General features: G+C 41.2%; 1 protein-coding gene across 2 annotated transcripts; it reads right to left on the bottom strand.

The window, feature by feature from the left end:
* Positions 1 to 706: 706 nt before the first annotated feature.
* Positions 707 to 14,252, bottom strand: LOC145398911 (protein KTI12 homolog). 2 transcript variants are annotated; one of them, XM_080271638.1, is made up of 6 exons: positions 13,950 to 14,252; positions 11,092 to 11,225; positions 4,157 to 4,333; positions 3,070 to 3,232; positions 2,051 to 2,149; positions 707 to 1,423 (listed from the first exon to the last, which is right to left on the bottom strand). In XM_080271638.1, the coding sequence occupies exons 1-6, from the start codon at positions 14,076 to 14,078 to the stop codon at positions 1,298 to 1,300; spliced, it is 828 nt and encodes a 275-aa protein (XP_080127764.1). In that variant the 5' UTR covers positions 14,079 to 14,252; the 3' UTR covers positions 707 to 1,297. The 2 variants fall into 2 exon arrangements, with proteins under 2 accessions (XP_080127764.1, XP_080127765.1); XM_080271639.1 differs by lacking the exon at positions 2,051 to 2,149.
* Positions 14,253 to 20,004: the final 5,752 nt, after the last annotated feature.

Raw genomic sequence — 20,004 nt, 5'->3', positions numbered from 1 at the left:
GAAAGGAGGTCAGGATGATGATGATGATGATGTAAAATTAATGTATGTGTGTCAAGCGTCAGTGAATTCCCTATGGAAGAACTGGCACTTTTGAGAAACAAAAGACCAGATTATTATTATTACAGTATTTATTATTATTATCATTACTATTATTATTATTATTATTATTATTATTATTATTGTGGTACACAAAATGTATGGTAATTTTAAAAGAGCTGCCTCAGACCTCCAAACCACAGATGGAGTAGGAGAAATGTGGACATTGGATGGTTGGATTACATATAGCTGCTATATTTATCATATTGTACTATAATTTTCTTCTGATACAGTACAGTGTTTTGATATTCTAACTCATTTAGCTTTATGGCCTTCTTGATTTTATTCCACCTAATGTTGACAACTCTTCTCAGTTTTTAAGAGACATTATCAAACTAAAATGCTTAGAAACAATCTCTTTTACATTATTCACCCCAAAGGATGTATTTTAAAATTTTATCTTCGCTAATACCATGATTTATATTTAGCTACAACACTTCCTCGGACTGAAAGAGATGAGTGCTTCTTACGTCTAAAACATAGAATAAAAACTGAATCAAGATATAAAAAGTGGCCAGGTAGCTCTGCATATTAAACACTGAAGAATGGGATTAGAAAATATTGTGTAATTTACTGTATTTGTTTAATTAACATACAAAAAATGTGATGGTATACAATTAACAAGTAGTAACAAATTTTGTATGTAGTAGTCTTCAGTCACAAGCTGTAAGATGCGTGATGACCACTGGCAGAAATAACATTTCTAGTGATTTTTTAAAAAATGTTTTTACTTTCAACATAATACAAAAAACGGCCACATCAGTGAATGGCAGATTAATGAAATTCTGCTTTACACTCTGTTGACAGGATGTAAAAAAAAAAATTCAAAATTTGAAAAGGATGCAGGAGCTGGAAAAGCTGGGTACACTTGTGAGCTAGATTTTCTGTTCACCCATTAATTCTGCCTTGTTTGAAGGGAAGTCAATGCCAGGGTTTCACACCAAATAAAGACCTGTTGTCCAGTGTGAGGGTGTTACAGTAGCTTGAAGCTTTGCTAGACCACACAAAGAATGTTCACAATGGCATTGTTACTTGTGCAGTCTAAAAATTATTTAAAACACTAACCACATGCCTATTTAGTATGAAGCCTTAGCTAAAACATCTGTTCAGTCAAGGGTAGACTATAGGGTAAAAAGTGAAGAAACTAATACCCATGAGCATACGTACTAAACAAAAACAACAGATGAAATAGTACTGAAAATCAGGAAAGAGTAGTATTGAGGTACTGGACAAAGAGGGTGGTCAACTTTCCGCAGTCCTCCACCGGGTGCATCTTGGTATATGAGATGAATTGTCTCCTGGCTCGGGTCAGCTCAGCTAGAGTCACCTGTACAAATACAACAGATCACTAAGTAGGCTATAATGAAACATCATTTCACCTCTTGCAACTTTTAATTTTTATTTTCATGGGCATAGGGAAAAAAAAAAATGTTATGCTTCTTTCTGTTCACAGTCATAATTTAACTTCCATCTGAACTTAAGGCAAATTTTAGCTGTTTGACAATAATTACTGTTCATGCAACGGGTATTAACTTGACCCATTCAGCTTGAGGACATCTTTTGCACTTTATTATTCCTGCTTCCAGATGATCTGACTGGACAAAGAAGAGGTTTTTCGAACCAGAGGACAGCAGTGAGATATAGCCTTATTTCCTCCTTCAGTACCAGAGGTTTGTCCTAAGCTGAGTGAACCTGGAGGCAGCAAGAATTAACCATAATATACTGCCTCTTACTGAAGGGACTGATCCACTTTCACATCAAGGGTGATATTTAAATAATATAAGACACTTTGTAGCACCTCTTCCTCAGCAGCTTACTTTGCCTGTTACACCTTTACAGTCTCTTGTATGCTATTACAAGAGGATAATGATGTGTAACATGCAAAATACATTGTTAAGGTAGAGATGTTTGAATCTACAAAGCCACTGAAAATATGATCCTCAGTAAGACTCACTTTGCGTCCCAGATGGAGTGGCTCTTCCACCCCTGGCACTCTTATGGCATCCCCGACCACCAAGGTTTTTTGTGCTGATATGATGCAGTTTGTTACCTCCTGTAAAGGTCAAGGCAAGTTTTTCATTTACTGGTATCTGAAGGTCTATTTTGAAATTTTACAATTCATAGAGACACCTCTGTTATGGAACAGAATAATTAACAGCACTTACTAAAGCTGCAAATCTGACTTGACAAAGACCTCATCTTTTCTCAATATAGTGGTATTTCAGGCCCTTGATTATTCTGATTTGTCTTAAACTACTATCTGCACCTTCCTCACAGTTCTTCCTTCAGGTCACATGAGCTACTCTTGTAGACAGCTTCCTTCCTCTTCTGTCTTTCTTTACTTCATTCTTTCCTCGTCCTTCTACCTACAAGTGAGTTTACATTCCCTCTTTTGTCTTTCTTTCCTTCATTCTTTCCTCTTCCTTCTGCCTGTGGGTGACTCTACACTTTGTGACAAGCCTAATGGTTTCCTGTACACCAGGAAACCATTTACTATGCTGGGTGGTAACCATATAACCAATTATGGCACCTGGTGGTTTAGTGGGTAATTACAACGCTCCAATCAGATTGAGCCGGTGAAGGTTTATATCCAAGGGGTGGTTGGGGTTATTGCTCATGTAATGCCACTCAGGGATGAGTGAGGCTGGTCACTCTCAACTTAAATGTCAGGACCGAATTGCCTAGCCCCGGGCTTCTACGCTCCTCATGGGGCAATGTAGAACTGGATGATAGATGGATGGATTTTTTATTTTCTCAAACTAATTTTTCTCAGGATTTTGTCCTTTCACTATCTCCTGTTGGTTGGGGAGTAGTCCAGTTACTTTCATTCTAGAATAATCAAACTACTGTCAGCATACTTTTTGAGACAATAAGTATTACAGTATGCCAAATGTATGTATTCTTCAGTGCTCTTGTTCCTGACCTTATCTTTTTTGAAAAACAAATTAAAAAAGAAGGGGAGGCTTTCCTGACCTGTGTGGTGTGGTCAAGCTCATAAAGGAAGTTCGTGGAAGTAAGAGGTTGGGTTTGTGTGGACTGATTGGGTGGGGGTGGTCGGCTAAGATAGAGAGCTGCATGTATACCCTCCAAGTCCAAGGCCTCATTAGCTACCGCTGTGAATAACGGGGCATCCCATCTATAAAAGAAATGAAACATATCTTAAAAAACAGTGTACTGTACTGTTATAACTGTACAGCTTAGCGAGAAAAGCTCAAATACTGTTTCTGTTGCTGCTATGATAATGTAAGAATTCAGGCAACCAACAGTAAGCTTGGTAATATGTACAGCTGTTATGAGCAAGTGAAGCAAGTGTAGTGACGCGATGTTCATGTTCAGCAGAGAAATGAGTGGCCTGACATGACACGGCTCGACTGCAATGGTTTTCAGAGGCTAATAGCTTTTCAACTTTGTGAGATAAAAAGATTCTTTTAGCAGATAGTAGATATATTCAATACAGTTTGTCTTTGGCTATATACTTACTCATGAGACCAAAGAAACCCCTTGGAATCTCAGTTTTCCAAGGGAATATACCAAGAGCTTCAGTTGACATGCTACACTATGAAATCGATTTAAGCACTATGAAGTGACACATGCGAGGTATGAGTTGTTTTCCCCTTTCTTCTGGTGTGTGTGTGTGCGCGTGTGTGTGTGTGCGCGTGTGCATGTGTGCGCACATGCACGCGTGTGTGTGTGTGTGTGTGAATATTTTAGCTCAATTTACTCTTCTGTTATTGTTCAGCTACCTCACCAGAAATGCCAAAAGTTTACACCAAGATGAAATGACGATAGCTGTACGTACAAATGCTTGCTCGCTCGTCACGTGCTCACAAAGCGCACTTTCATGGTTGTTAGTGGTGTGGCTCCAGGCACATCTAGATGTGATCATGGTGAACTGCAGGCAGAAGTACCCCATCTACAGCCCATTTTCCTTTTGAGGAACAGGGAGGGCATTCAAGGGCATTTTTATAACTGGGTTTATCTAAGCCAAATACAGTCATCTGAAAAACACACTCTGATTTATGCAGTTAAGCAGAGCAAGAATCAGGTTTGAAACCCTTACCTATTGCTACTGTTAGGCGCCTCATAACGGCCCACCAGCCCATCAAATACTTCCCGGGTGTAGCGCTCCCCCTCAGGCCTCTCCTCATTCCACTCCCATGCCTGTTCAATCGCAGCCAAGATCTGAACAAGGCACTGGGTTGTTTTCAGCTGTTTACTGGCACAGTAGAGTTCATATCTGTATTATAAGATGCCAATCAGACATTTACTTATGGTTGTCTTTGGGGGTGATCCAAGGAATATAAGTACAACATTCAAAATGGCAGAAATGTACCATATGAACATTATCAATGAAGACTTTTTTTTGTTAGTAGCTGAAAAAGAAAAGTAAGGGTATGCTTATTACCAATCATGCTCCTATAATCAACTTTCAGATTAATAAAATCTCTGCTGTTGGTTGTGATAAAACAACAGAATTGACCTGATTCTGAGAAGATTAATGAAGAAAATGGGGAAAATTAAATCAGTGTCTTCTAGCTGACTGGCTGCTGACCAGTGGTCATCATGCAAGTTCGAAACAAATAACTTGGTGAGTGATGACCTCGGTCAATCGGAAGTCAAGGAAGATATTGCAGGCAAGGTTTGCAGATGATACTGTATTGTTAAGTGGCGACAATGGGGAACTATGAGGCTTGGTGAATGAATCTGGAAGAGTGTATAAGAAACTGAATCTAAAGGTGAATGTAGGAAAGAATAAAGTTATGGTCTCCAAGAGAAATGACGTCACTGAATGTACAGTGAGGTTGGATGATGAGTAAATGGAAAATGTGAGTGCATTTAAGTACTTCAGTTGTGTGATGAGTATGGATAGAAGCCTGGAGGTTGAAGTGCTTAAAAGGGTACAACAAGGAAGAAAGGTGGCTGGTTCTTTGAAAGCAGTGATAAAAAATAGGAAAGTGGGCATGGAAGAAAAGAAATCGCTGTTTGATAGTATTGTGATACCAGCTCAAATGTATGGAAGTGAAGCTTGGACCTCATTGGAAGGACACAAGTCATGAGTGAGAGAAGTGGAAATGAGTTACCCGAGAGGAACATGAGGAGTTACACGGACAGAGAGGCTGACAAAATTAATGAGCAAGTAAATGAAGGAGTGTTACAGTGTGAGTGTGGTTGTGATAGAAAGTGTTAGGAGAAATACACCGAGGTGGTCTGGACATGAGGAGAGGATGGAGAGCGAGAAACTAACGAGGAGAGTGTGTGTGAGTGAAGTGGAGGGGGGGAGGCCGAGGATGAGAGGGAGGGATGGAGTAGAGAGGTATATGGGAGGGGGGTGTGAGCTGGGGGAAGGGCAGTGAAATGGCGGGGAACAGGGCGACATGGAGGCGTTTTGTTTGTGGCCACTCCTTGCGGGATTAAGAAGTCTGGCAGTAGGTAGATAGGTTTATTTGTGTATTCTATAACTGGTGGGAGCAGTGTAGTATAGATCACTACAATACACAGTAGTGTTCCACTGCAGTGATGACTGCAGTACACCTGGTACAGGTGGACTATAAACAAGGAAAGCAGCAGTTATGTGTTTCCACAGTTTTGGCCTCGCACAGTAACTGACATGGTTTCGACATTCTTTTTGCTCATGGATAAAAGGTCTACTATGAGCTTTCTATTTTATGAAGGAAGTTTGGGTGGGGCCGCCTAAGACTTTACACCGCTAGCTCAGTTGCCACATCGCCGCCACACGTGCTCCTCTCTCTCTTTCTCTCTCTCTCATATTTATATTAACTACTTCTAATTTTTTCTTTATTTTTTCTCTTGTTTTGACTTTTGATGGGCAAGCTTCCATGGTGGGAGACTGACCGAGTATGACCCGCGCACACAAGGCTATCCCTCGTGTCACTGCACTTGACAACATAGCAAAAGTAATGCTGACAAGTCTTAAGGAATTTATATATATATATATATATTTTTTGACATGTATAACATATTTAAAATTCATTTATAAGTAGTTACTACCTTAAAATACGAGAGAGAGAGAGAGAGAGAGAGAGAGAGAGAGGAAGAGACAGGTGAGCAGGAGTACTTACACGAGTGTGGCAGCAGTGATGTGGCAACTGAGCAAGTGGTGTGAGGTCTTAGGCAGCCCCACCTAAACTGCCTTCATAAAATTGAAGGCCTATAGGGGTGAAAACTGATACTTCCATTATCATCAGGCAGTTAATTGGGGGCACCCACCTTCCACCCACTTAGTGTAGTGGTACTCTGTTTTTAGGGTAGCTCTACACTGATTGGCATGCCAAATGATTTCCTGTAAACCAGGGAAGCATTTACAACGCTGGGTGGTAACCTTATAACCACACAACATGTGTTCCCTACGTGACAACAAGTGGGTTGGTGAAGGGTTAGTGCCCCCTCCTGGAAAACAACTAACTAAAAATACACTTCTTGGACCAGGACTGACCAAACGATGGTGACTAAGGATCGAACAAAGGAAGTGATACGGATGGCAACGTGGAATGTAGGGGGTGCAAAATGATGACGTGAAAGTGAGAGAGATTGTCCAGGTGCTTGAGAGTGTGACGGTGGATGTATGTGAAATAACTGAAACTAAATGGAGAGGTAAGAGTGGGAAAGAATGGGAGTATGGATGAGGTATATGTGTGGGAGTAGGTGAGAATGAGAGGGCAAAAGAAGGAGTGCGTATTGTGGTGAGTAACAGATAGAAGGAGAATATAAGAGAGTATGGATCGGCTGGCTCAAGGATTGTGTGGGTAAGATTGAAAGTTGGACTACAAATGTGAGTGATTGTGTGGGTGTATGCGCCAATGCAAGATCGTGCAAGCAGAGTGAGAGAAGAGTTCTGGGCAAATATGGAAGTGTGCATGGAAAAGTCTGAAAGGAATGAGAGTGTTTTTTATGGGCGATATGAATGGTAATGTAGGGAATGTGAAGGTGGATGGAGTAGTTGGTGAGTGGGGTGTGCCTGCTGAGACAGATGAGAATGGCAGTGCTTTAGTGGACATTTGTGCCAGGAGGGGGTTGGTAATAGCCAATACCCTCTTCAGGCACAGAATAATCCATATGTATACATGGCGAGTGATGAGCAGGATGGGTGGTAAACTGAAAGAATGGAAGGCAATGACTGATTATGTGTGTGTGTGGATGAAAGGATGCAAAGGTGTGTAATGGATGCAAGAGCATATAGAGGTTAGGGGAGTGGACTTTCTGACCACCACTTGGTGGTGATCAGAATCAAGGTCCAAGTGAAATAGAGAAACTGAAGAAGGGTAGGACAGGAGGAAGTAGTATATGCAAGGAGAGTGAAAAGGTTACAAAAGGACGAGAAAAAGGCAGAATATGAGAGAGAAGTGGAGGAGCAACTAGGTAAGTATGGATTGGAGCAGATGGGGGACATGGAAGGTGTGTGCATGCTATTCATAGAAGAAATCCGTGCAGCATGTGAGATGAAGAGAAGACAAAAAGGGGTGCAAAGAATAGCATGGTGGAATGAAGAGGTGAAACAGGCTGTGGCACAAAAGAAGAAGGCATATAGTGAGTGGATGAGAAATGGACGTGGAAGAAATTGAGAGACGGAAGAGAGAGTAGAGAGGAAGAGAGGTGAAAATACTTGAGGGAGAGAGTAAGAAAAGAATGGATGAGGAATTTGGAAGGAATTTAGTGTAAAATGGAGGGAATGTGAGAAAATGTTTTGGAAAGAGGTAAAGAGAGTTGAACTGGGTGGCAATGAAGTTAGTCAGGAAGTGAAAGATAAAAATGGTAGATTACTAGTGGAGAAGGGAGAAAAAGCAAGCAGATGGAGAGAACATTTTAAGGAATTGTTAAACATAAAGAATGAAAGTAATGCGAGTATTAGTGGCTGAGGAATGGCTGGGAGAAGGAGGGATGTGAGAAGAGAGAAGAAATCAGTAGGACAGAGGTTGTGGAAGCAATGAAGAAAGTTAAAATGGGGAAAGCCCCAGGAATTGATGAAGTGTGTGGTGAAATGCTGAAGCATGGGGGAGAGATAGTAGTAGAATGGATGTGGAAGATGTGCAGATTGGCCTGGGAGGAAGGTAGAATCCCGGAGGATTGGGCAACAGCCCAAAAGTCATTAGCAGATAACTCTTGCTTAAAATAAAAAACATCTGAATCACTCTCTCAATTTAAAATTGCTAGAAATCATGCAAAAGCTATAATAAATCTAGCTAAATCAAACTTTCTTCAAAAGCAAGCATCAAAAGTACTTAACAACCCTAATGACAATAGAACATTCTAGTCAACTCTTAATTCTTTCAAAAATAACTTTAACAAGTCATCATCCATTCCCCCACTAAAATCTTCAGATGGCAACATTACAAATGACCCACGTGGGAAAGCAGATATTTTTGCCAGTACATGTGCCAGAAATTCTACCATAGAGGATGCCAGCCAGAACGTCCCAGTCCTAGAATTTGACTCTCCCGAAACTGTTCCACTTAAAATACAGACAAGATATGTAAAATCCATCCTAGACAATTTACTTACCAACAAAGCTCCAGGCCCAGATGGAATTAAGCCAATTATTTTGAAAAAGTGTTCCCCTGAACTTGCATCTGTTCTAGCTATATTATTCAGACTATGCATACATATTTCTTCATTCCCAAATTCATGGAAAGAATCCAATATCCACCCAGTTCCAAAGAATCCAATATCCACTCAGTTAACACAGGCATGCAACAGGGATCAGTTCTGACGCCAACTCTGTTCCTGGTTCATATTAATGATCTCTTATCTGTCACCCACAATCCCATCCACTCATATGCAGATGACTTAACACTACATACTGTAGTTCATTCACACTCAGACACCCATTTACAAAGTCTAAGATCTATACCTCTCAACTCAGTACAGCCATCTCCATAAATCAAGACTTATCTACGATCAGTGAATGGGGACAAAACAACCTTGTCTCATTTAATGCTAGTAAAACTAAATATATACAATTTACTGATAGACAGATATTGCCAAATTCGTATATTACCTTCAGTGCTACTAATACTGTATTCCCATCTCCAAAAGTACTGAAATTCTCAGCACCTCACTTAACAATGCCTTCAGCTGGACCTCTCATGTTAGATCACTTGCTAAAACCACCTCAAAGAAACTTGGATTATTGTAAAGAGTCCATAACTTCTTCACTGATGAGCAGTCGGCTATAATTTATAAGAGTCATGTGCGCTCAGCTTGAATATTGCTCACCCTTGTGGAATGGATGTGGACAGGTTGCATTCAAACAACTAGACAAAATTCAAAACAAAGCTGTTAGAATTATGAACAACCCTGCCATTACAAATAAACTACCTCCCCTACAAGAAAGAAGGAATGTTGCCTCCCTAGCATTATTTACAGATATTTTTATGGCAAATGCTCAGACGAAGTTGCATCCATGGTGCCACCTCTCCATCCCTTCCCTCGTGCGACATGGGCATCTGGTAGCGCTCATGACTGGAATGTCACTCAGCCATATTGCAGAACTTCCGCCTATCAGAATTCTTTCATTCCCCGAACTGCATCTCTCTGGAACTCGCTTCCCCAGAGTTGTTTCCCTCTAAACTTCAACCCACAGCTGTTCAAGTCTAACTGTTAAAGATATTTTATGAACACAGGACAACAGTAATCTGGTGTATGGATTATTTTTTGTATTCATTTGTTTTTACTTCCTCTGTTCTGTTATTTAAAAAAAATAATAATAATTATTCCCTTGTACAAAGGAAAAAGGGGAAAAGAAGTGTGAGGTAATCACAGGAGCATTCATCTTCCTAGTGTAATCGGAAAAGTTTATGGTAGGATACTTATTGACAAAGTTAGGGAAATAACAGAGGAATTAGTTGGAGAAGAACAGGGAGGTTTTAGGAAGGGAAGAGGTTGTGCAGATCAGATATTCATTCATAGGTCTTCAGTATGAAAGTTTCTAGAGAAGGGAAAGAAGTTGTATGCAGCCTTCATGGATTTGGAAGAAGCATATGACAGGGTGGATAGACAAGGATTGTGAAAAGTATTAAGGATATATGGAGTAGATGGGAAGCTGTTGAATGCTGTGAAGAGTATGTATGATGGTGCTAAAGCTGCAGTGGGTGTGGATAGTGAACCGAGTGAATTTTTCTACTTGAAGGTTGGGTTGAAGCAAGGATGTGTCATGTCTCCATGGTTGTTCAGTCTGCATATGGATGGGGTTATGAAAGAGATACAAGGTAGGGCAGTGGATGTTGGAGTGGCCCTAATGAGAGAGAGCAGTGTGTGGAAACTCCCCATACTGTGTTGTTAAATGAAAATGAAGAGGAGCTGCAAAGCACGGTGAATGAGTTTGGGAGTGTAAGAAACGGAAACTACAGTAAGGGGGAATGTAGGGAAGAGTAAAGTTATGGTCTTCGAGAGAAGTGAAGTCAGTGAAAGTACAATGAGGTTGGTTCCTTGAAAGGAGTAAGAAGAAACAAGGAGGTGAGCATGGAAGTGAAAAAATCACTACATGACAGTATTGTAATACCAACTCTAACACATGGAAGTGAAGCTTGGAACTTGTTGGAGGGACGCAAGTCAAGAGTAAGAGCAGTAGAAATGAGATATCTGAGAGAAGCATGTAGAGTAACATGGAGAGATAGACTGACATATGAGGATGTGAAGGAATGATGTGGTGTGGATGTGGATGTGATATGAAGTGTTAGGTGAAGCACACTGATGTTGTATGGCCATGTGGAGAGGATGGAGAGTTAGAGACTTCCGAGGAAAGTGTATGTGAGTGAGGTGGAACAGGGGAGAGAGATGGGGAGGCCAAGGATGAGATGGAGGGATGGAGTGGAGAGGTATATGAGAGAGGGGTGTGAGCTGGGAACAGGGCAGTGAAATGGCGGGGGGGCAGGGCGACATGGAGGCAATTTGTTTGTGGCCATCCCTTACGGGATTAAGGGGTCTGGCAGTAGATAGATAGATAGTTAAGAAAGACCTGATTCTCTACTCATACTGTACCTGTATCCTTTGATGTAATTGGCAGCATCAAGGATGACAACATCGTCCTTGTTTAGAACCCGTAAAGCATCTGCTTTTAATGCTCCTCTCAGGTCCTTTTCCTGTTTCGAGTCACTGAGGATGGCATTCTTATTCTGAAAAAAATATACAGTACTTGTTACTATCTTACTGAGACGATCTTTGTTGTCGTGGAGTGGAAAGACTTTGCATAACGTTCTCTGATCTCTCAGGGTACAGAAATCAGTATACAAAAGAAGCCCTTGAGACAATCTCATTTCAACAAGTGCTCTGTGGCACTGTTTGGCTGCTCAGCACTTGCACAAATTAGAGCCATTTCTGACATTTTCCTCAAAAACAACAATTTATGCATCAATAATCTGAGGTCAAAACACCTCTGGAAAATTCCATTTGACATGAATTTGAAATGAGCTGATCCGTGACACAGTTGCAATCATCCTGCCAAGTTTAATCAAAATTTTTCCAGATTTGGCTGTGCTACATCCCCAGAATAACAGTATATTGGACTACTGTAGGCTTGTGACTCCAGGCTCATACAGACATGAAACTGGTGGACTGCAGGTTGTATGTCTCACCTGCAGTTGCTCCTCCTCCTCTTGAGGGACTGGGAGATAAGGGACATTTGTACAGTATAATCAGGCAGCAGAGCCATCTGCTATGTTAGTGCCACCACAGGAAGGCGTCCTTCTCCACCTTGCTATATAATAGATCTAATGTATCAAAGGCTCTAAGACTAGCCCAGGATAATGGAAACCATCAGTACAGTTATTGTTGTTTCTCAAACCCAGTCTGATTAATCAAGCAGATCAATCGACTACAGGTATGCAACTGCCCTGAGGGATGGTTTTACAGGTTCCCTACACTGTTGATGTGTCTGTATCTTAGTGTGGCATGTGCTGTGCAGTGCTCTATTATGTATGTTTGGGCACATGTCATCTGTGATTCCACCCAACCCAAATATAAGCTGGTAGCAGACAGGGGCTGGGTGAAGTCCTGTTCTAAGCCTAGCTAGGTAAACTCGATCACCTCAGTTTGAGGATATCTCTAATAGGTGGATGTCAGAAGGGGGAGGGTTGTAGTATGGTGTTGTGATCAAGGTGGGACAGTGTGTTAGAAGAGGAATCTGAAATTTAATGTAGACATGAGTAAAGTTACGGTGTTTGAGAGGAATGAAGTCACAGAATGCACAGTGAAGTTGGATGGTGAGAATATGGAGAATGTGAGTGCATTCAAGTACCTGGGTAATGTGATGAGTAAGGATGGAAGTTTTGGGGATGAAGTGCTTGAAAGGGTACAGCAGGGAAGGAACACTGTTGGTTCACTGAAAACAGTGGTAAGAAATGGGGAGGTGAGTATGGAAGTTAAGAAGTCACTGCATGATAGTACTGTACTGTGATCCCTACCCTGACGTATGGAAGCGAGGGGTGGACCTTGCTAGATGGGAACAAGTCAAGAGTGAGAGAAGTGGAAATGAGTTACTTGAGAGGAGCATGTGGAGTGACATGGAGGGACAGGCTGACGAATGAAGAAGTGAAAGAATGCTGTAGGGTGGATGTGAATGTGATTAAGAAAAATAGGAGAAATACACTGAGGTGGTTTGGACATCTGGAGAGAATGGAGAATGAAAGGCTGACTAAGAGGGTGTATGTAGGTGAGGTGGAGGGAGGGAGAGGGAGAGGTAGACCGAGGATGAGGTGGAGGGATGGAGTTGAGAGGTATGGCACTGAGTGCTCTTTGGCATTATTACGAACCCATAGTTATGTGAGGATATAACACCACTTTAACAGTAACTAGGTGTCATACACCCAGTCACACCAATAAACTGTCATTATTAAGCATACAATCTAATATTATAATGATCAGCATATTACAGCAGCTGTTACTACAGCGCAGAACGGCAGAATATTAAAGGCAAAACCTGAGTCACAGTACCCCTTATTGAGTTGAATATCCCACCTTACAGTATCATATATATATACTGGTACACATCAACCCTGCAACCAACAGGTGTATTGCACCATGTTAACATACTACAGAATTTTTAACATCTTGGTATAGGATAATATTGTACACTGCATTTTTTTTTCCTTTCTTTCTTTGCTTAGGTGACACTCGACTCTTGATCTGGGTCCAGTTATGTCCATACTATTTACCAGATCAGTTAGCTATGATGGTAAATATACATTTTATTTGAGGCAGCAGAAGGACCTTACCAATTCAGTTCACATTCCTCCAGTTCATTTACTGTAATTTTCTATTTTCAGGGTGGTAAATTACCTTTTCCAGCTGAAGAATTTCCCAATGTTTTTGTAATCATGTTTCTTAAGCTTTACCTATGGCTGTTTGTGTATGGTGTAATGGAAGAATCTTACTTAGCATACTAAGAGGTGGATTTTGTTTCCCAACTGGATGCTAGGTCAGGCCAGGTGAGGTGAGGTGGTTAGATTAAATTATTAGGTACAGTTAAGTTAGGTTAGGTTAGGTTTCAACACTTAGGTGTGGGCAGACCCATCTGCCATTACGTTTAACAAATTAAACGAGGTGACACTGCAGAACATAGCTCAAAACACTGGGAGAAACAAATTTAGCATGAGATATTTATTTACCACCCCAGAAATAGTCAGAAAAATACCATATAAGACTCTCAAGAAGAACTGATTGGGTAAGGCGCTTCTGCTGCCTCAAATATTGCGTACGTTTACCCTAATAACTTGAAAATCAAAGGTCTTCAGTTTACAGTTCCAGTAGCTTATGTAAATTCATATCATGTAGGCAACAAATTCCTGCATAAATATGATCACCACTACAGTTTACAAAGAATTTAAAGTCAGCCCACGTACCTCGCCAAGTAATTCATTCTCCTTGACGACAACTACCTTCTTGCATTGCTTCTCAAAATATTTCTTTATTTCGTTAGTTCGCGTAGTTTTTCCGGATGATGGAAGCCCAGTTATTGTTATCAGAGGCATATTGTCTCTTGTATAATACCAGTGGCAAGACGATTTCCTGCAACAGCGATGATCTGATCTTGTAACTGTAGACGTGTTTACGGTACTGTACAAGAATTTGTATTCAAGTATATAACTGTGTTCATATGTAAATAAATGACAGGGGAATCTTCCTGACGGCGAATTGTCATAACAAGACAATTCGCCGTCAGGACTTTTCGCCGTCAAGAGGTCACGACGATTCCCCGCCATTTGTTTACATATCAGCTTATTTAACAAGTATACTAGTGTAGGGTAACTACAGTATAACCATGCCAAGTTATGTACCCGTGTAGTACAACACAGAGAGAACCCCTGGCCTACTGCCCACCGCCCGCGGAGTAATACATTTCACATTCATTCAAATCGGGAAAGGTAACTAAGTGTTAACTTATAATATCACTCCTCCTGTTGTTCATTTTACATCATTCTTAGCGCAATATAATATATAATTTATTTGCTATGACCTGATGAAGGCATTGAATGTTTACCATTTCACCGTTTTCATTGAACATACGGTAGTGCAGAGTGACCGAAGTAATCAGAAACTCTGCCATCACTTATTGGGGCGACTGTACTCAACAGAATCAGAGCACGATGGTTTATTATATTCTGAAGTTTTCTCAGCTGATTCATTGTGTAGATGATCAGTAATCGCATATTCGCTTCGGAATCCTGCCTGTTCACGAGGTGATTGTAATTCTGTTGGTAAGGACTTCAGAGAACAGTTTGTATATATATGATAATAAGCTAATGGGTTGATAGTTATTAAGATCTTTTGAGTCGCCTTTTTTGTAAGGTTAAATAACTTGCATTTGGCTACACCATGTTTTGGGAATTTTGTCTTTTATACACTGAGGTAATTGGCGAGTCTGTATAGCACCGTACTTCTACTCCTGCATCCAAGAGTAAGTCTGCTACTTTTCCATCTTCTGAGGCCTTCCCTCTTTTCATATTTTTAAGAGAACTGTTTACTTCGCCAGATGTTACTGAAAAGTTAGCTATTGGTAGTGTTGCTGATGCATACAACTCAGCTGTCTTCACTGTCCTAGCATTTAATGACTTTACCATTTTTGTCTTTCTATCTATCTATCTATCTATCTATTGCCAGACGCCTCAATCCCGTTTGGGGTGGCCACAAACAAATCGCCTCCACGTCACCCTGTCCCCCGCCATTTCAATGCCCTGCTCCCAACTCACACCCCCCTCTCTCATATACCTCTCCATCCCATCTCTCCATCTCATCCTCGGCCTCCCTCTCCCTCTTCCCCCCTCCACCTCACTCACATACACTCTCTTTGTCAGTCTTTCACCCTCCATCCTCTCCACATGGCCAAACCACCTCAGTGTGTTCCTCATAACGCTTCCTATCACATCCACACCACGACACTCTTTTATATCCTCATTCGTCAGCCTGTCTCTCCATGTGACTCCACAGGCTCCTCTTAAATATCTCATTTCCGCTGCTCTCACTCTTGACTTATGTCCTTCCAACAACGTCCAAGCTTCACTTCCAAACGTTAAAGTTGGTATCACAATACTGTCATGTAGTAACTCTTTCACTTTCATGCTCACTTCCCTGTTTCTTATCACTGCTTTCGAGGAACCAGCAACCTTTCTTCCCTGCTGTACCCTTTCAAGCACTTCACCCTCCAAACCTCCATCCTTACTCATCACACTACCCAAGTACTTAAACGTACTCACATTTTCCAATTCCTCACCATCCAACCTCGCTGTACATTCGCTGACTTCACCTCTCTCAAAGACCATCACTTTACTCTTCCCTACATTCACCTTTAGATTCCATTTCTTACACGCTCTCCCAAACTCATCCACCAAGCCTTGCAGCTCCCCTTCATCTTCAGTGGTATACATAAATTGTTTTTCTAGTGCCATTTTACTTTGGGCCTATTTCAGACTATTTCCATTTTTGATGGTTTCTTTAATCTGGTCCATGTGTCTCTCTTTTCTTCTGTCCGTTTCTTGTTCATACGCTTCTTTAGTTCGCTCGTTCTGTTTCAACTTTCTTTGCCTTTACAGTAATCCCTGTAGTAACCGGATGCTCAATGCCTGGACTTTTTGGGCCTGGGCCTTCGGAACCCAAAAATGGCCCAAAAACGTACAAAACCAGAAAAAAAATCTGGCATTTTTTTTCAACTGTGTTTTGAACTTGGTGCGCATTGCCGACCAGCTGTGTTTTACTGCATACTTCCACCAACGTCCACCAGGGCGACGCTGCCTCCTCCCCATTTTCCACTTACCCAAATAGTGCACGCTCACACATCCACCATAGGCACGTTAATTGGGACCAATAAACAATACAGTAGTAAGGGCAAGAAGAGCTATAAAAAGTTAAAATTTTCACTTTACCTGTCCTCGGCAAAGGGAGGAGGGTCCTCAAGTTCATCAGGGGTTACAGCTGTTACTGGTACCAGCTGATTTCAGATTAGCCAATGACAGAGGCTCTTACACACAAAGCCATGGTATGACCAACCATTCAAGGAGATTTCCCCATTGTATCAGCTGGTAAACACAGCAAAGCCTTTCACCACCAGAATTGCAAAGAACTGGAAGAAAAGAAATACTCCCGACCCGTCCTAACTTTTCCTCTGATGAGTTAATGGTATTAAAAAATCAAGTGACCAAAAGGAACAGTGTTATATTTGATTCACTGGATAATGCCATCACAAAAACAGCCATGAACTGTTCCTGGGATAATGTTACATTTGCAGTGAACAGTGTCAGTAGAGTTCAGCGAGGTAGATTGTTTTAGTGAATCCGGCCCCAGTACTGTATCCACCAGCAGATATTTAAAACCGTGTATGTTATATCCACTGCAGATATTTAAAACCATGTACTGTATGTTGAAAGTGCGGATGTTAAGGGATGACTGTATACAGATTTGAATATTTTGCTTTCCAGAATAATAAATATAAGATAGACTGAAGGATAACAGGTACAGTATTTGTATTTGCAAATGTACACGTTTGAATGTAGCGCTTTCTAGAACCTTGGCACAAATTCAGGATATTCAGGAAGATAGGGAAGTAACAGATTTTCATTGATGAACCATGAGATATGCTCAGTCAGTGTCATAAGGTGTGGGTTTCTATACTTGGCCATTTGTGGACATTCCATTATATAGTGTTGCAGCACGTGTGCTGCAGGTGCCCCACAGACTGTGCACCGTACAGGGTCATCTCTGGTTAATTCCCAGCATTATTTATAACCAAGTCTCAGTCTCATTACAACAACATTATAAAGTCCACCTCTTTGGCCATATGTTAGGCCGCTTTCGCACGAGGCCACTGGTGGCCGCAACTAGTTGCCTCCCATAGTTTTCAATGGAGCCTTTCATTTTATAGTATTTATTTATTTATTTATTTTTTGTCCAGTGGTACACTGACTTCTGTAGTTCAGTATATATGTTAGCAATTATGACTAGGCTATGCTGTACAAGGTGGAGTTTTTGACATGAATATACCGTACAGTTGAAATACGTACAGTATTCGGTAATGTAATTAATGCAGCATTTGCTGAGAAACGTAATACAAAAATGAAAAATAACACGTTTTAGTACGTGTAACATGTAATGAATGTGATGCTTTCTAGAACCTTGGTTCAAATGCTGGATATTTATAGAGAACAGAAATTAACACATTAACCTTGAGATTTGCTTAGCCAGCACACCAAGTTGTGGATTGGAAACTTAATTATCCAGTCCAACCTAAGTGGGGGGCTTTGCCCCCAAACTCCTGTGATTTAAATCACTTAGAACTTCTTGCATAGTTGAACTTTATGCATGTGACCCAGTTTAGGTATGTGTTGTATAAATATAGTACTATACACTCTTGTGGGCAGGGATTGAGTTGTGCTGTCTGTGAAAGTGTGAGTGGAGAGGTTATTGGAGGGGGTGTGGGGAGTTGTGTGTGACTTTAGTGTTTGTGGATGTGTTGCCCCTATCACACCTGTGTACTGTGGTGTTGTCTGGTGTCTGTATGTGCAGTGCCTGTGCAGTGGATCCTTTCTTTGCAGAAAGCTCCACATGTTTGTCATGCATTTGTGATGTGTAGGGAGCAAACAGGGCATATGTATTGTGTTTGGGGCCCAGGATTGCTCTCAGTATCTCTGGTATTGGAAGTTTCCTCAAGCAGAAAGTTCTCTTTCACCTTAGTGTGCATGTGCAGTAGCTGTCACTAGCACATCTGTATTTATATTAAAATTTCCTATAGGAAACCTAATAATCCAGCCTAATCTGCCCTAACTAGCATATCTTGACTGGGGGGAGGGGGCTTCAAGCCCCATAGATTTCAACCACCTAGAACTTTCTGCACAGGGGAGCTTTGTGTGTATGATACCGACTAGTGTGAGAAGAGAAAGGATGAGGAGGGTCATTTCCCTTGGTAAAAATAAAAAAGGAGTAGGGAATGGTTGTCCCCACATGGGAGACGACATCCAGCCAGGGTAGATTGGGGGCCTTCCTTACGGGATGCAATGCTAGATGAGAAACTATTGTTCCCAGACAGGAGGAGCATCTGCTGTTCACCCAGGGTAGTGGCATCACCATGGGCAGGTTCCTCATTGGAGTAAAGGAGTTAAGCCTATTATGTGAACTGCTGTGTCAGAATGTTACTCTAAATTTGTTCCTGATTTGCAGAGTGAACCATTGTGATGATCCTTATTGTCATTAATTCTGTAGTGCAAAAATTAACTTCTTGAATTGCAGTCATCAGCTGATGAGAACAGTATATGATTCTTATTCATAAAGGCTTAATTATCATGTATGTTTTTAATACTAGTACGAGTATTGTTATGTTAGCAGCTGTTCATGAATTCAGAGTATTGTATGTTTTGTTTTTTTGTTTTTTTAATTTTTGATAATTTTTTGTGTGGAATTTAGAGTTTAGTTTGACTCAGATGGCTTGAAAATTGTATTGTTGCAGTTCTCAGTTGCAAGCGGTTGTGTCAGGTGAATGTGAGTCGGTCTGTTGTGGATGTGGTTAGACTTCGTCAACTGGTTTCAAGATGGGACGAAGGAAGAAAGAAGACAATTCACTCAAAATGCACACCGGCAAGACCATGTAAGTTTTAATGGTTGTCCATACCCTGAACCAAACAAGCTGAGTTGTAAGTTAATCTTGTTTCAACCTTTCAGTGTCATGGGGTTGAGAGGATGGAGGATTAGGATGCAGAAGGTGAAAAGTGTCAGGGTAGGGTTTCGAGAGGCAGACCAAAAGACCATGGACAGGGTCATGGAATGTGGCCTCAGGGATAAGGAACTGAATAGGGAGACTGCCAAAGATCAAACAGTGTGGAGAGCCACCAGTAGGGAACCAAGGCTGATGCATGCAAACATAGTTGGAGCCTTTATATAAAATGATACGATATGATCACCAGAGGATTTTGTTTAGTGGTAAACCCATAAATTCCAGAAATAAAGTCTGATGTGCAACTGGTGCATAAAAATTTCTGAACATTCTTTTATCTCTGCCTGTTCATATGGGGTGTGACAAAATACAGTGCATATGTACTGGTACTATGTATCAGTTTTTAGTTTGATGTATGCCATAGTTTAGAAGCTGCATGATTTTGAAGTTTTGAATGTTGTGATGCCAGGGAGAGATGGGGATGAGATTGGGGTTTGGGGAAGTTAGTGGGGGTGATGGTGGAGGGATGTAGGGTGTGAGGGAGGGGGAAGAGGGTGTGAGTAACTGGGAGAGGATTGAGTTCAGTTGTGGTAGGTGTGGAGTGGTTTAGAGGGGGTGCAGCTTGAGATATCAGTTGTAGTTCCCTTTGGTGTGGCTAAGGCTGTCAGTCACAGTTCATGAGTTAATACAGCTATCTTGTTGTCATATTTGCAGGTCAGAAGTGATGGCAGTGCTAGATGCTGGCCCCAACCCTGAGATAG

This window comes from Coenobita brevimanus, chromosome 47 (assembly GCF_032717465.1).
Source record: "Coenobita brevimanus isolate Jiangsu-jjx chromosome 47, ASM3271746v2, whole genome shotgun sequence".
In the NCBI taxonomy this organism is placed as follows: Eukaryota; Metazoa; Arthropoda; class Malacostraca; order Decapoda; family Coenobitidae; genus Coenobita; species Coenobita brevimanus.
Note: the sequence above shows the minus strand (reverse complement) of the source record. Positions and strands in the feature narration are given on the sequence as shown.